The sequence below is a fragment of the Salmo salar genome, chromosome ssa03 (genome assembly GCF_905237065.1).
Source record: "Salmo salar chromosome ssa03, Ssal_v3.1, whole genome shotgun sequence".
In the NCBI taxonomy this organism is placed as follows: domain Eukaryota; kingdom Metazoa; phylum Chordata; class Actinopteri; order Salmoniformes; family Salmonidae; genus Salmo; species Salmo salar.
This window is the reverse complement of record NC_059444.1, coordinates 53,075,038-53,093,010: the sequence shown is the minus strand read 5'-3', so window position 1 is coordinate 53,093,010 and position 17,973 is coordinate 53,075,038. Positions and strand designations below refer to the sequence as shown.

The 17,973-nt window shown below is 42.7% G+C and overlaps 1 protein-coding gene across 2 annotated transcripts in view; it reads left to right on the top strand.

Moving 5' to 3' along the window:
- tr-alpha (thyroid hormone receptor alpha) overlaps positions 1-17,973 on the top strand; it is a 109,239-nt gene that overhangs the window by 78,180 nt on the left and 13,086 nt on the right. Inside the window, exons 3-5 of one of the 2 annotated variants that reach the window (XM_014192391.2) lie at positions 4,567-4,849; positions 15,008-15,069; positions 17,527-17,648. In XM_014192391.2, coding sequence (XP_014047866.1) covers positions 4,794-4,849; positions 15,008-15,069; positions 17,527-17,648 — 240 coding nt within the window. In that variant the 5' untranslated portion in view covers positions 4,567-4,793. 2 annotated transcript variants of the gene reach the window in all.

Below are 17,973 nucleotides of genomic sequence, written 5' to 3'. Positions count from 1 at the left end.
CGAGGCAGGCGAGCTAATGTTTTAGCTAACGTTAGCGTAGCTAGCGCTAGCTACCTCATTACAACTTAAGTCGTAGCTCATACAAGTTTTATTGTGTATTGTCTAGATACTGCTAGCTAGCTACAGGCTAGGTCATGTTGGCTAGATAGCTAACATTAGCCTACAAGTTGGATTTGCACGTTAATTTGTAGCTTATACAAGTGTATTCTGTATTGCCTAGGGCAAAACAAAATAATGGTGGCAGTTAACTCATGTTTGAGTCTGACTAATACAGTGAACTAGGAGCAACAAACTGTAACAATCTGGAGCTACAGTCAGTCTACATCTGTAACACATAGAATTAGGGTTTCCACACCCACAGTGGCTATATCGTAAACATTCCATGAAAACAAAAATTTGCTTTTTGGTCTTAATTTAAGGTAAGGCATCAGGTTAAAGGTTAGTAGTGTGGTTAAGGTTTAAAAGCTAATTGTCGAAATAGGCGCCCTGTATGACTTTGTGGCTGTGGTATGAAGTGATGACCTAGAATTAGCTTGGACCGAGTTACTGCTCTGATGACTGAAGCGGTGCTGCCAACTCTCACGCATTGGGTGTGAGACATGCAATTTCACCCTCTTCTCACACTCATAAGCCACACCTCTTATTTATCACGCATTGTAAAAAGTACTGCTATAATTTTCGAATTAATCCAGTGCGTTACCTTTTCAACTGTGCCTCCAAATCGTAATCATAACCACCATTTTATAATGCAATCAGTGCTCTGTGTTTGTGTGGGACCAACCAGTATCACCAACGGTCGTCGATGGGGAGACCAGAATTAGGTAGGTTTAGTCTGAGCTGTTCAAACTGTTTGTTTGTCAGGTATCACCTATCCTAACTGCCATTGGTAATAGAACAGTGACAGTGTATGTGTTCACATATGCATCTATGGAGCCAGCACATGGAGACTTGCAAGATGATGTGATGAAGTCCAGACTGACAGATGGTCTTGATACTGATGTCTGTAAATGGAGAGAGTCCTGCACTCGGCATTAACATTTTACTAGACACAACTTGTATTGTCTTTATTTATTTTTGAACTGCCCAAGTTCCCAAAAGCATCTGCCAATCTGCCAACACTGCTACAGTTAGGCCCTAAAGCTTAGGTTTAGGCTACGCACCAGAATGAAAGAAAAACCTCAATGTAGCCTACAGATATGAATTGCACAAGACTTATACATTTATGGATTTTTAATGCATTTTTATTTTTATTCAACCCGCCCGCCAACCACCCGTCCTTCATCCACACAATATTTCATGACTTAAACACGCCCGCCCCGCGGACATTATGAGTCAAACCTGTGTGTGTGTGTGTGTGTGTGTGTGTGTGCGTCAGTGTTAACGTTAGTCGGTAAATGGCAGCTTTTGGCTAGGAAAAAAAAAAAGAAAACCCAATTAAATTGTTGCCATCCACGTTAAATGGGAGAAAAGAGTCGTTTGCAAAATAATATTTTTCATTCGCTGATGGAAATACATTTGATGGTCATACTTATCGGTCTATAGGATCATTTGCATAATTTAGTGGAATTAAATTGACACTTGTGTATTTTCATTAGTCTTCATGTAGTAAAACATTCAGGTTTCAAACAATTACCTCTTTGTTTTCAAAATGAACAGCCTTCTGCCTCCAGCCCACATGGTAATGTGGTGGGAGACGCGCTGATAGCCTGACTTGTGTTAAGGTGAATTACCATAATCGAAATGTGATTGATGACATTCCGAGCACAGTGAGTAGACGCCCTAATGGGTTACGCACCCAACGAATATGGGTCCGGTAAATTTCTCAAATTAACGGTCAATTCAAATCTTCCTTGTCTCTCTCTCGGCAGTGCTTTACATCATGTGCTATAGAGGGTGAGCAAGGTCTGACCTGAAATCACACACGCGCCATCTACTGTCAAAGCAACAGAAGTGAAGTGATTACTGGGGAAACGGTCTGTTTTCTGTCTGTTTTAGTAGAGCTGTACAGGCTGTCCTGACCAGTACTAGTCATTGCAATATTGATACAGTAGAGATCTACTCTATATATACATACAGTCGTGGCCAAAAGTTTTGAGAATGACACAAAAATGAATTTCCACAAAGTTTGCTGCTTCAGTGTCTTTAGATATTTTTGTCAGATGTTACTATGGAATACTGAAGTATAATTACAAGCATTTCATAAGTGTCAAAGGCTTTTATTGACAATTACATGAAGTTGATGCAAAGAGTCAACATTTGCAGTGTTGACCCTTCTTTTTCAAGACCTCTGCAATCCACCCTGGCATGCTGTCAATTAACTTCTGGGCCACATCCTGACTGATGGCAGCCCATTCTTGCATAATCAATGCTTGCAGTTTGTCAGAATTTGTGGGTTTTTGTTTGTCCACCCGCCTCTTGAGGATTGACCACAAGTTCTCAATGGGATTAAGGTCTGGGGAGTTTCCTGGCCATGGACCCAAAATATTGATGTTTTGTTCCCAAGCCACTCAGTTATCACTTTTGCCTTATGGCAAGGTGCTCCATCATGCTGGAAAAGGCATTGTTCGTCACCAAACTGTTCCTGGATGGTTGGGAGAAGTTGCTCTCGGAGGATGTGTTGGTACCATTCTTTATTCATGGCTGTGTTCTTAGGCATAATTGTGAGTCAGCCCACTCCCTTGGCTGAGAAGCAACCCCACACATGAATGGTCTCAGGATGCTTTACTGTTGGCATGACACAGGACTGATGGTAGCGCTCACCTTGTCTTCTCCAGACAAGCTTTTCTCCAGATGCCCCAAACAATCGGAAAGGGGATTCATCAGAGAAAATTACTTTACCCCAGTCCTCAGCAGTCCAATCCCTGTACCTTTTGCAGAATATCAGTCTGTCCCTGATGTTTTTCCTGGAGAGAAGTGGTTTCTTTGCTGCCCTTCTTGACACCAGGCCATCCTCCAAAAGCCTCACTGTGCGTGCAGATGCGCTCACACCTGCCTGCTGCCATTCCTGAGCAAGCTCTGTACTGGTGGTGCCCCGATCCCGCAGCTGAATCAACTTTAGGAAATGGTCCTGGTGCTTGCTGGACTTTCTTGCGAGCCCTAAAGCTTTCGTCACAACAATTGAACCACTCTCCTTGAAGTTCTTGATGATCTGATAAATGGTTGATTTAGGTGCAATCTTACTGGCAGCAATATCCTTGCCTGTGAAGCCCTTTTTGTGCAAAGCAATGATGACGGCACGTGTTTCCTTGCAGGTAACCATGGTTGACAGAGGAAGAACAATGATTCCAAACACCACACTCCTTTTGAAGCTTCCAGTCTGTTATTTGAACTCAATCAGCATGACCGAGTGATCTCCAGCCTTGTCCTCGTCAACACTCACACCTGTGTTAATGAGAGAATCACTGACATGATGTCAGCTGGTCCTTTTGTGGCAGGGCTGAAATGCAGTGGTAATGTTTTTTGGGGATTCAGTTTATTTGCATTGCAATGACGGACTATGCAATTAATTGCAATTCATCTGATCACTCTTCATAACATTCTGGAGTATATGCAAATTGCCGTCATACAAACTGAGACAGCAGACTTTGAAAATGAATATTTGTGTCATTCTCAAAACTTTTGGCCATGACTGTACATACGTACGCCATTTCTGAGCAAGCTCTGTACTGGTGGTGCCTCCTAGATCTATCTTCCAGTGTACTCAATGAACCTGTCTTGCCACACCCCCCTTTTTCCGTTCCAGATGTTTCATCTATTTCAAAGCATTGATTAAATTAGGTATAGGTCACTAAACAGTAGCTTGTTCAGAGATTCTGTTCAGTGTTTGACTAATGCATTGATCAGCAATGGATCCATTGGCTGTTGAGTCGACGCGCGGCGTTGCACAATACCTTGATCCTAGATGACACAAGTCTGACCGTGACTCTGTATGCAGGCTAACCAGTTTACAGACACAACACAGGCAGGACACGCACTTAACATAGGTTTAAGGGGCAATCTGGGATATTTATTGCTGCTCATTGGGCATTTCAGTTGAAGATACAAACCCATTTGATTCTTGAAGAATGTAACTTATAAAAGTCACATGAGCTTAGTTCAACTGTCTTACACTATCATAAACCAAAATATAAGCTTGTTTTACTCCGTGTGGTTTTTTTCTTCTGTCTTTTGAATTTGTGTAGAAACAATGTATAGCTTTTTAAAATATTTGTGTTATCATATTGATCTCATGAGCTATCAGTCCTTGGATCCATAGCTCCATCTATAAATTATAACCAATTTGAGGGACTGCAGTTGGGCTGCAACACAAACTCAGAATTGTGGCTTTTTGAGGATAAGCATTATAAATCCATTAGCCACTCACTCAGGACACTGTTCCTAGAAAAGCTCAAAGGAAAAGTTTCCTAGACAAATGATTTTCAGTAGAATTGATCAACAGCTATTAATAAACCTTTTAGATGTAACAGCTATTATAAATTCCTAAAGGTTACCAGTGGTCTCATAATGCATTTGTTCCCTACTGTATGTCGTATATTTTATGTCTCTAATTTCTCTGTTCCCTCACAGGTTTCAGCTGGGTCTCCTCTTCTCAGCACATCACGTGCTAGCCTCTAGAACCAGGGGTGGGCCTGCCCCACCGATGTTCCACACAACCATCTCCGGGGAACGCTTCACCGCTGCCGTCCATCGATGGCCGTCGTTTGACGGGGCCAACTGCGAATGCTGAGCAGGCTAGTGAGGTTGGGGCCCGCCCTCAGTCTCCGCTCATTGGCCGCTGGATGGAATTGAGGTGAATGGAGCCCATTTCCAACGTCGAGGACCCCAACTCATCAGAGGGAGATGAGAAACGGTCAGTCCATGTTCCTCCCTGTTCCCTAGTGTGTACGAGGGGGATTTCTGTGTGTGGGTTTGTAACAATGTCCGTAACATTTTCCAGATACACAATACAGCACTTAGTTCATCCCGAATAATTTTTTTAACACTGCCTCTGGGGGATTGCATAACAGTGTGTCATATGTAGAGAGGAAGAGTTAGACGTTATATAATGACATTTCATGTATAAATCTAGCGACCAAAGCAAATGTCTCTACCGTTGCCGTTGTAAAGAGATGTTCTAAACACAGACACTGGCATGGACGCACCCGCACCATAGATCTACCGCAAACGCCATGTGAAAATGAGGGGAGGAATGTGGAGGGAGTTGTATAGGGAAGCACTGCCTCCGGCCCAACACGTGCGCTCACATGCGCGCCGCCTTCCTTCTCATTAAATGTGAAGATGCTGAATTTATCCAGAGAATTGGAGTCACATTTTGAAATGAGCACAGACGGCGGTAGAGAAATACACACGTTAGATTTGAAATCTGTGTGTGTCGAACGTACTGTGTTTTATGTTAGTGAAGGGATGTATTGGTCATAGGCCTATACTACAGAGGATGTGCTGAAAGTGTATGGTGCTTGTGTGTGTGTGCATGCGTTCATGTGCACGCGTGTGTCCACTGTGCAGGGATGAACAGAACAGAGTGTAGGATTAGGAGTGGGGGGGCAGATGGAATGGCAGGAAAGCAAACTCGGGACACATCAATATGTGACGCCAGCAGGGGATTGTCTCTGGTGTGTTGCTATTTATGTCTCGGTGTGTGTGTGTGTGTGTGTGTGAGAGTTGCTGTTTGTTTGTGTGCATGTATGTGCAAGTGTGTGTGTGTGCGCGGAGGATGTCTGTGCGCGTGTCCTTGTGTGAGCTGCCTCATGCATGCCCCCCCCTCCAACCCGTGATCTCTGAGTCACTCAGCTCTTTGGTCTCACACACACACACACACACACACACACACACACACACACACACACACACACACACACACACACACACACACAAGAGCCCTGGGGCAATCACAGCGACGCCGCTACTGTGTGTGCCCATGCGTGTGTGCACATTAGGATTAACTCTAGAGAGCAGCGGTCTAGAGTTCTCGTCTCAGGGAGGTTTGGCGCCCACCACATCAATTCACTTACCAGCTTTAATTTAATAAGGAGTGTGAAAAAGAATGAAGCGGCTATGAATTCAAATCCATTCAGGGGCCTTGCTTATCCACTCTGAGATCAACAGCGGAACCAAAGAGTCCTCAAGCTGTTTCAAATTCAAACCTTTATTATTCATTAACTTCAGGTACAAGTGGACATTGATTTTAGGGTCGGTATCTACAGTAACTTCGTGCATTGATCAATATACTGTTACAGTATCACTTTAGATCAGGGATCTCCAACCATGTTCGTGGAGAGCTACCCTCCTGTAGGTTTTCGCTCCAACCCCAGTTGTAACTAACCTGATTTCAGTTTATCAACCAGCTAATTATTAGTTATGTGCGCTAGATTAGGGATGGTGCAAAAATACCTGCAAGACGGTAGCTCTCCAGGAACAGGGTTGGAGAGCCCTGCTTTAGATAATACATTATCGAATATTCATATCTATTATCTAGATAAGTGAAGTAAAATAATTCAATTTCTCAATACTCTACTTCCTAGACTGTGACCTTACGTATCCTGTAAAATGGGGTCAGTGTTTAACTTGAAGCACACAACGTGTGCACACACAGAGCATGTCCCCAGAGATGACTGTAGATACGATTTAAATGTTTCTCTATATGTATGTTGTTCCCCAACCTGATCTCACAGCATTTCGGATTATTCTGTACTTAAATCCAACGCACTCCATGTAGTATCATATGTTACGTTTCGTATGGTATGTATTCATTTGTGGATGTTACAAATTACAATTCGTATTAGACTGTACATTGTTACGAATGTGCAAAATGCAGCATAAGTTACGAATTTGAAAAACGTATGAAATGTTAAGAATTCTAGCTAGGTGGCTAACATTAGCTAGGCTAGGGGTTAGGGTTATGTTTAGGAGTTAGGTTAAAGAATTAAGGTTAGGGGAAGTGTTAGCTAACATGCTAATTAGTTTCAAAGTAGCCAAAAAAGTAGTAAGTCGTTTAAAAGTTGCTAAAATACTAAAGTTGTCTGTGATGCGATTCGAACTCACAACCTTTTGGGTTGCTAGACTTTCGCATTATACGCCTGACCAACCACCCTACTTTTGTTTTGTCCTTAAGTTACTATCTGTCTTAATTAACCATGCCAAATGTAACATGTGGGCTATACGGATTTACTTACAGAATAATACGCAATGCTCTGAGACCAGGTTGTGTTCCCATCAGACTCTGTCCTCAAACACTATGTCCTGTCCTGCAACAACAAGCCTCTTATTATTCACAAGCTTTTTCCTGCAAGGGTGACGTCCTAGCACCGTGTGTGCGCGCGTGCATGTGTACACGTGCGTGCGCGTTTATTGGCAAATGTTTGGCCTGATGGGCTGGTCAGTGACTGAGAGAATATTTAGTTTACTAGATGGTTAACAGTTTACTTTATCGCAAAGCATAGTGCTTCTAATCACGACCCGATAGTGACATCAGCTACTAGTCAAATCAGTGATGCCAGTGTGTGACATCACAGCCTTGATGATTACTGAAAGCTATGCAGTCCAAGAACCCAGCCAAGTTAATAGGCAGACGCGCACACACCGGACTTATGAGTGAATAGGTACCTCAGGGACAGGACCAGATACATCAGGTAAAAGAGGATATGTGAAAAGGGACCAGCAACCTGCTCTCAATGTAATGAAAGTTACAGTGAAGAAACAAATGATGTTTGGCCAGTCAGTTGGTTGTCAAGACGTATCAAACATCTTAAGCCTTAACTAGACCCACTACATACAAAGGTATCTAAGCAACTGTAAGGCCTTAAAAATGATGTCCCGTTCCCTGTGGTTTCTCTCAACACTACATGACCAAAAGTATGTGGACACCTGCTCGTCAAACATCTCATTCCAAAATCATGGGCGTCAATATGGAGTTGATTTCCCCCCCCCCCCCTTGCTGCTATAAAAGCCTCCACTCTTCTGGGAAGGCTTTCCACTAGATGTTGGAACATTGCTGCAGGGAGTTGCTTCCATTAAGCAACAAGAGCATTAGTGAGGTCGGGCACTGATGCCTGGCTCGCATTCGGCGCTACAATTCATCCCAAAGATATTCGATGGTGTTGATTTCAGGCCAGTCAGGTTCTTCCACACCGATCTCGACAAACCATTTCTGTATGGACCTCGCTTTGTGCACGGGGGCATTGTCATGCTGAAAGAAGAAAGGGCCTTCCCCAAACTGTTGCCACAAAATTGGAAGTACAGAATCATCTAGAATGTCATTGTATGATGTAGTGTTACCATTTCCCTTCACTTGAACTAAGGGGCCTAGCCCGAACCATGAAAAACAGCCCCAGATCATTATTCCTCCTCCACCAAACTTTAAAGTCAGCACTGTGCATTCAGGCAGGTAGCGTTCTCCTGGCATCTGCCAAACCTAGATTCGTCCAGATGGTGAAGCGTGATTCATCACTTCAGGGAACGCGTTTATGCTGCTCCAGAGTCCAATGGCGGCGAGCTTCACACCACTCCAGCGATGCTTGTCATTGCGCATGGTGATCTTAGGCTTGTGGGCGCCTGCTTGGCCATGGAAACCCATTTCATGAAGCTCCTGACAAAGTTATTTTGCTGACCTTGCTTCCAGAGGCAGTTTGGAACTCGGTAGTGATTGTTGCAACCGAGGACAGATTTTTATGCGCTTCAGCACTCGCCGGTCCCGTTCTGTGAGCTTGTGTGGCCTACCACTTCGCGTCTGAGCCGTTGTTGCTCCTAGACGTTTCCACTTCACAATAACAGCACTAGCAGTGCAGAAATTTGATGAACTGACTTGTTGGAAAGGTTGCATCCTATGACGGTGCCACGTTGACAGTCACTGAGCTCTTCACTAAGGCCATTCTCCTACCAATAATTGTCTATGGAGATTGCATGGCTGTGTGCAAGATTTTATACACCTGTCAGCAACGGGCGTGGCTGTAATAGACAAATCCACTAATTTGAAGGGCTGTCCACATACTTTTGTATATACTGTCCATTCGGAAATTATTCAGACCCCTTGACTTTTTCCACATTTTGTTACGTTACAGCCTTATTCTAAAATGTATTAAATAAAACATTTTGCTCATCAATCTACACACAATACCCCAAAATGACGAAGTGGAAACAGGTTTTTAGACATTTTTGCAAATGTATTAAAAATAAAAAACAGATGCCTTATTTACATAAGTATTCAGACCCCTTGCTATGAGACTCGAAATTGAGCTCTGGTGCATTAAGTTTCCATTGATCATCCTTGAGATGTTTCTACAACTTGATTGGCGACCACCTGTTGTAAGTTCAATTGATTGGACATGATTTGGAAAGGCACACACCTGTCTATATAAGGTCTGAGTTGACCGTGCATGTCAAAGCAAAAACCAAGCCATGAGGTCGAAGGAATTGTCCGTGGAGACAGGATTGTGTCGAGGCACAGATCTGGGGAAAGGTACCAAAACATTTCTGCAGCATTGAAGGTCCCCAAGAGCACAGTGGCCTCCATCATTCTTAAATTGAAGAAGTTTGGAACCACCAAGACTCTTCCTAGAGCTGGCTGCCTGGCCAAACTGAGCAATAGGGGGAGAAGGGCCTTGGTCGGGGAGGTGACCAAGAACCTAATAGTCACACTGACAGAGTTCTAGAGTTCCTCTGTGGAGATGGAAAAACCTTCCAGAAGGACAACCATCTCTGCAGCACTCCACCAATCAGGCCTTTATAGTAGAGTGGCCAGATGGAAGCCACTCCTCAATAAAAGCCACATGACAGCCCGCTTGGAGTTTGCTAAAAGGCTTCTAAATTACTCTTAGACCATAAGTAACAAGATTCTCTGGTCTGATGAACCCAACATTGAAGTCTTTGGCCTGAATGTAATGTTAAAAAAATATATTACAATTGGATTTGTTTATTACTTTTTTGGACTTGGAAAACTTGCGGTAATGACCTTTATTGCGTTGGTGGTACAATGCATAATATCTAATCAAATAATAATTATGAAATGCATTGTTGTACTACAGCCTGAATAAAAAAATAAAAAGAACAGAATGTAATAGTGGAATTACAAATTAATCAAATATCAAAGCTGAAATGTCAAGTGTTCAACCCCTTTGTTATAGCAAGCATAAATAAGTACAGGAGTAAAAATGTGCTCAACAAGTCGCATAGTAAGTTGCATAAATAGTGTTTAACATGATTTTTGAATGACTACTTCATCTCTGTAACCCACACATGTAATTATCTGTAACGCCTCTGTCGAGCAGTGAATTTCAAACACAGATTCAACCAAAAAGACCAGGGAGGTTTTCCAATGCCTCGCAAAGAAGGGCACTTATTGGTAGATTTTTATTAAAAAGCAGACATTGAATATCCCTTTGAGCATGGTGGAGTTATTAATTACACATTGGATGGTGTATCACTACACCCAGTCATTACAAAGATACAGGCATCCTTTCTAACTCCGTTGCCGGTGTGGAAGGAAACCACTCAGAAATGTCACCATAAGGCCAATGGTGACTTTAAAACAGTTACAGGCTGTCAACAACATTGTAGTTACTCCACAATACGAACCGAATTGACAGGGGGAAAAAAGAGGAAGCCTGTACAAAATGAAAATATTCCAAAACATGCATCCTGTTTGCAACAAGGTACTAAAGTCATACTGCGAAAAATGTGGCAAAGCAATTCACTTTTTTGAGCATAGTGGTGGCTGCATCATGTTATGGGTATGCTTGTAATCTTTAAGGACCTGGGAGTTTTTCAGGATAAAAAAAGAAACTGAATGAAGCTAAGGACAGGCAAAATCCTAGAGGAAAAGCTGGTTCAGTCTGCTTTCCACCAGACACTGGAAGATTAATTCACTTTTCAGCCATAAACTAAAACACAAGGCCAAATCTACACTGGACTTGTTTATCAAGAAGACAATGAATGTTCCTGAGAGGCCATGTTACAGTTTTGACTTAAATCTACTTGAAAATCTATGGCAAGACCTGAAAATGGTTGTCTAGCAATGATCAACATCCAATTTGACAGCTTGAAGAATTTTGAAATGAATAATCAGCAAATGTTGCACAATCCAGGTGTAGAAAACTTTTAGCCTTACCCAGAAAGACTCACAGATGTAATCGCTGCCAAATGTGCTTTTACAAAGTATTGACTCGGGTCATTTGAGTTTTCATTACATATTTTGATTTGTTCAACACTGTTTTGGTTACTACATGATTCCATATGTGTTATTTCATAGTTTTGATGTCGTCGCTATTATTCTACAATGTAAAAATAAAGAAAAACCCTTGAATGAGTAGGTGTGTCCAAACTTTTGACTGGTACTGTGTATATACACACTGAACAAAAATATAAATGCAACATGTAAAGTGTTGGTCCCATGTTTCATGAGCTGAAACTAAAGATCCCTGAAATGTTCCATACGCACAAAAATTTGTACACAAATTTGTTTACATCCCTGTTAGTGAGCATTTCTCTTTTGCCAAAATAATCCATCCACCTGACAGGTGTGCCATATCAAGAAGCTGATTAAATAGCATGATCATTACACAGGTGCACCTTGTGCTGGGGACCAAAAAAAGGCCACTCTAAAATGTGCAGTTTTGTCAGACAACACAATGCCACAGTTGTCTAAAGTTTTTAGGGAGTGTGCAATTGGCTTGCTGACTATGATTGTCTACCAGAGCTGTTGCTAGAGAATTGAATGTACTTTTTTCTACCATAAGCCACCTCCAGTGTCAATTTACAGAATTTGGCTGTACATCCAACCGGCCTCACATCCGCAGACCGCGTTTCTGGCATTGTGAGGGCGAGTGGTTTGCTGATGTCAACGTTGTTAAGAGTGCCCCATGGTGGCAGTGGGGTTATGGTATGGGCAGGCAGGCAGGCATATGGTATGGACAACGAGCACAATTGCATTTTATCGATGGCAATTTGAATGCACAGAGAGAACCTAACGAGATCCTGAGGCCCATTGTCATGCCATTCACCCGCCTCATCACCTCATGTTTCAGCATGATAACGCACGTCCCCATGTCGCTAATTAACTCTATGCAAAGGAGACGTGTTGCGCTGCAGGAGTCAAATAGTGGTCACTGGTTTTCTGATCTACGTCCCTTTTTTTCTTAAAGGTATCTGTTACTAATAGATCCATATCTTTATTCCCAGTCATGTGAAATAGATGGATAGATTAGGCCCTCATTAATTCATTTCAATTGACTGATTTCCGTATATGAACTATAAATCTGTAAAATCTTGAATTGTCACGTTGCGTTTTTTATATTTTTGTTCAGTGTGTGTGTATATATAAAAATCTGCTTGTGTTTCAGTTTGCGGTTTCTCTAAATTCAACCCGGCAGTGAGCTTCAAAACACTGAAAACCAAGAGCCATTGATATTATTGATCAATCAAACACATTTACCAATTTTTATTTTCCTTTGTAACACCATTTAAAAGACAATCACTGGAATACTTACCAGGCGTTCCATATTAATGTCACAACATGTTAGCTGTGGCTCCCATTGTAGAATACAATCTCCATGATTACATAAGCAAAGCCTCTATGATTTGGGATTGAAGATCAAGTCATTCTGAGGAGGGGGAGGACAGAGGGATTTTGAGAAGGGATGGATAGAACAGGGAGAGGTGTCTTCTAAAGCTCCGTCACATGAGGTGATAGTTATCACTAATTGGCTGTCATCCGGGAGGGGGGGGGGGGTTGTCAACAGATGAAAGCATGAGAGAGAGAGGGAAGGATCGAGAGAGCGATGGAGAGAGGTTGGGAGAGTGAAAGCAAAGTAACATACTCCCTGCCAGAAAGGGAGAGGGAGTGTGAGAGCGAGAGAGAGGGAGAGTACTGAGGGCTGAAGCACCCAGCGAACATTGCAGCATCCCAGATACTGTTCTGAGAGGATCGCTCTAGAAGGATATACTATACAGATCTCTCTGGGATATACAGACTACAGCCATGCATATTCTGCAACCCTATTGCATCAACAGGTGTGTCTCTCTCTGTGTGTGTGTGTGTGTGTGTGTGTGTGTGTGTGTGTGTGTGTGTGTGTGTGTGTGTGTGTGTGTGTGTGTGTGTGTGTGTGTGTGTGTGCGAGCGAGCATATGACAGCCAAAGCCAAGTTGGCCAGTGTAGTTGAACGTTGTTGCTTTAAGTGCACCTTTACTGTGAAAGAAATGGAAAACAGTCTAGCATGCATCACCACATTTGAAACGGAGGAGAGACCATTTTGGGATTAACATATCTCTGATGGAGAAGGGGAGAGAGGGAAACCGAGAGAGGGACAGGTAGAGGGGTATAGAGGAGTGAGGACGGAGAATCTCTATCGCTGAGCTCACATTGAAGGCAATGTGCTAAGCCAATCATAATGACTCTCACTTCAACTGTAACTTGCTATATAAAGATAGACCAGTCATTTAGATGAAGCACAATTTAAGAGGATTCTTGACGGAGGTTCATCTGTAAAACTGTCATACGTGGATGAATGATGGTGTCAAGGGACTTACTCTTGTGACGCCTGTACGTGCGTGTGTGCACGAGCGTGGTTAAAGGAATGTCCTGGCGCTGTACCCTCCACAGAACACTTGAGGCTGGGTGAATGAAAGAGGCAAAAACGAATGGTGTTGTTAGGGAGTGACCGTAATCATATTGACCAATGTCGGAGAGGATATGCGTCGAGAAAGACACAGGGACTCGTCCGGGACAGAGAAAGAGCTCTCCGATTCCAAGAAACATGTCTTTATGAAACCAGCCTGATTCTGCGATTTTTAGCTTCTCTTGTGAAAGGAAGCGTGAGTGCAGTGGTCAGCCTGCTTGACCAGGCTAAGGAAAACAGCTCCTCCTAAGGGGAGCAGCAGCACACGTCAATGACTTTGATGCCACAATAAAACAGAAATAGCCCAATAGATGTGTTGTAACATTGGGTGTCAACTGATGGTAATGTGTGTAGTGTGTGTTAGGAAACCTCCATTTTCTAAGTGGAAGTGACCTTTGAGTTTTGTGATTCAATTGCACACCTTTCTCTTTCTAGCTCTCTCCTCTGTTTCTCTGTTTCTAATACACTCTCTCCCACCGTACCTCTCCCGCCGTACCTCTCCCGCAGTACCTCTCCCTCATGTCTTTTCAGGCAGTAGTCCAGATGTTGTATGCCTGGTGTATGTTTTGTGAGGTCACTAAAATGTTCATGTCATGTGGATTACATATAGGAGTCAGGGTACTGTGAGCCTAGTAACTGAATAACATTAGGCGATTTTCAGAATAATATGTTGTTCAGGGATGGGAGGTAGTTTGTCCTGTCAATGAAATGGTAATCGGCTTGTGAAGAGATTTGTATGGCTGCCCTGCTTTGTAGTTGTCTTGTTTTGATAGTGTTTTTGGGTGTGGTGGGATTTTTGGTTACAAGGCAGTTGGGGATTGGTTGGTGGAATGTTATTTAAAGGTGCTGGTTGTATGTTCGAATGAAAAGGTTAAATTCTCTCTTTCTCTCTTTATCTATCCTCTCTCTTTATCTATCCTCTCTCTCTCTTTATCTATCCTCTTTCTCTCTCTCTCGTCTATCCTCTTTTTCTCTCTCTGTCGTCTATCCTCTTTTTCTCTCTCTCTCTCATCCTCTTTTTCTCTCTCTCATCCTCTTTTTCTCTCTCTCTCGTCTATCCTCTTTCTCTCACTCTCTCGTCTATCCTCTTTTTCTCTCTCTCTCTCGTCTATCCTCTTTCTCTCTCTCTCTCGTCTATCCTCTTTCTCTCTCTCTCTCGTCTATCCTCTTTTTCTCTCTCTCTCTCGTCTATCCTCTTTTTCTCTCTCTCTCTCGTCTATCCTCTTTTTCTCTCTCTCTCTCGTCTATCCTCTCTCTCGCTCTCTCTCGTCTATTCTCTCTCTCGCTCTCTCTCATCTATCCTCTTTCTCTCTCTCGCTCTCTATCTATCCTCTTTCTCTCTCTCTTTATCTATCCTCCTCTCTCTCTCTCTCTATGTTTCTGTCTTCATCTCTCTCCAGGTGGCCTGATGGCCCAAAAAGGAAGAGAAAGAACAGCACATGTTCGGTGAAGAGCATGTCTGGTAAGTTCATGTACAAGCCATTGGCCACCCATCCTCAGTTAAGGACAAGTCAATGCTCGTTTACAAATGGTTGTATCATGAAGCTGTTCTAAGCACTTACTCTCTAGCCACTCAGCCACATGCTTCGGATACCCTTCTATAAAGCTTTTTTTTATGGGGGGGCAGCAGCATTCCTAGGTGGTCATGTGGTTAGTGTTTATTTTCTCTACCTAAACCATATGGAGTATTACAGTATGTGGAGTGTCTGCCAAATTGCTTTCAGTGTTTTAGACAAAGACGCGGGCACGCGTTTCAGGAGATGAATTGGAGAGAGAACCATTTCATTTAAGTAGATTGTTTGAAAAGAGGGGACTCCAAGTTAGAATTGTCAGGAATAAATGTGTTTCAGCTGTGTAGTCTTGGCACCGTCATGTGGTTCTCTTCTCTGAAGACTTTAGGTGGTGAGTGACTTTAGGATTTCTCCTGGAGTGGTATTAGGTCAGAGTGGTGTGGGTGTGTATATGTGAGTGTGTGTACTGTACAGTTGAAGTCAGAAATGTACATACACTGAGGTTGGTGTGATTTTAAAACTGATTTTTCAACCACTCCACACATTTCTTGTTAACAAACTAGTTTTGGCAAGTCGGTTAGGACATCTACTTTGTGAATGACACAAGTAATTTTTCCAACAATTGTTGACAGACAGATTATTTCACTTATAATTCACTGTATCACAATTCCTGTGGGTCAGAAGTTTACATACACTAAGTTGACTGTGCCATTAAACAGCTTGGAAAATTCCAGAAAATGATGTCATGGCTTTAGAAGCTTCTGATAGGCTAATTGACATCATTTGAGTCAATTGGAGGTGAACCTGTGGATGTATTTCAAGGCCTACCTTCAAACTCAGTGCCTCTTTGCTTGACATCATGGGACAATTAAAAGAATTCAGCCAAGACCTCAGAAAACAAATTATATACCTCCACAAGTCTGGTTCATCCTTGGGAGCAATTTCCAAACGCCTGAAGGTACCACGTTCATCTGTATAAACAATAGTACGCAAGTTTAAACACCATGGGACCACGCAGCCATCATACCCCTCAGGAAGGAGACGCATTCTGTCTCCTAGAGATGAAGTGCAAATCAATCCCAGAACAACAGCAAAGGACTTTGTGAAGATGCTGGAAGAAACGGGTACAAAAGTATCTACATCCACAGTAAAACGAGTCCTATATCGACATAACCTGAAAGGCCGCTCAGCAAGGAAGAAGCCACTGCTCCAAAAACCGCCATAAAAAAAGCTAGACTACGGTTTGCAACTGCACATGGGGACGAAGATCGTACTTTTTTGAGTAATGTACTCTGGTCTGATGAAACAAAAATAGAATCGTTTGGCCATAATGACCATTGTTATGTTTGGGGGAAAAGGGGGGGGGGGGGCTTGCAAGCCGAAAAATACTGTCCCAACCGTGAAGCACGGGGGTGGCAGCATCATGTTGTGCGGGTGCTTTGCTGCTGGAGGGACTGGTGAACTTCACAAAATAGTTGGCATCAGGAAAATGATGTGGATATATTGAAGCAACATCTCAAGATATCTATCAGGAAGTTAAAGCTTGGTCGCAAATGGGTCTTCCAAATGGACAATGACCCTAAGCATACTTCCAAAGTTGTGGCAAAATGGCTTAAAAACAACAAAGTCAAGGTATTGGAGTGGCCATCACAAAGCCCTGACCTCAATCCTATGGGAAATTTGTGGGCAGAACTGAAAAAGCTTGTGCGAGCAAGGAGGCCTACGAACCTGACTCAGTTACACCAGCTCTGTCAGGAGGAATGGGCCAAAATTCACCCAACGTATTGTGGGAAGCTTGTGGAAGGCTACCCGAAGCATTTGACCCAAGTTAAACAATTTTAAAGGCAATGCTACCAAATACACTCAATTAGTATGTAAACTTCTGACCCACTGGGAATGTGATGAAAGAAATAAAAGCTGAAATAAATCATTCTCTCTACTATTATTTTGACATTTCACATTCTTAAAATAAAGTGGTGATCCTAACTTTTAACTAGGATTAAATGTCAGGAATTGTGAAACTGAGTTTAAATGTATTTAGCTAAAGTGTATGTAAACTTCCGACTTCAACTGTATGTGTGTGCCCACACAGGAAACACACAGACCTAATGAAACACACGCATACACACTTCTACTGTATATGTGCATTTCTTGCTCCTGTGTTAACACTTCTCTCCTCCTTCTCCTCTTCTTCCTCTCTCTCCTCCTTCTCTACTCCCTCCTCTTTTTCTTCCTCCTCGTGTACTCCCTCTTCCTCCCTCCTCCTCTTCGTCCTCTTCATTTCTCCTCCACTTTGTCTTTCCTCCTCCTTTGCTTCCCCTCTCCTCCTCCTGTACTCTCTCTACCTCCTCTACTTCCTCTTCCTGTTTCCTCCTCTTCCTTTCTCCTCCTCTCCATCTCTCCCTCAGCACTGAGCCTCTCTGTCCAAGGATATATCCCCAGCTACTTGGAGAAGGATGAGCCGTGTGTGGTGTGTGGAGACAAGGCCACCGGCTACCATTACCGCTGCATCACCTGCGAGGGCTGCAAGGTGAGAGACATGGCCCATGACTGGCCTGTAGGACTTCAAGGACTGGTTTGGTCATATGTTATATGACTTAGGCATTCCACAGTAACTACTAGGGAATAACCTGATTTTCCTTTGTATATGCATTAAATGAGTTAGTGTTATTTTTGATTTAACTATCGAGAATTATTGCGAAATTATTGACATATTATACTAGTGACATTTAAAAAACGTATACAATTGTGTCCAAATAGCATAGATTGTCACCCTTGCACTTTTCTTAAAGAAAAAAGTTCCCTATTTCTTCTAAAATAAATTGAAATTGAAAAAAAAACTTTGGTCTCCACAC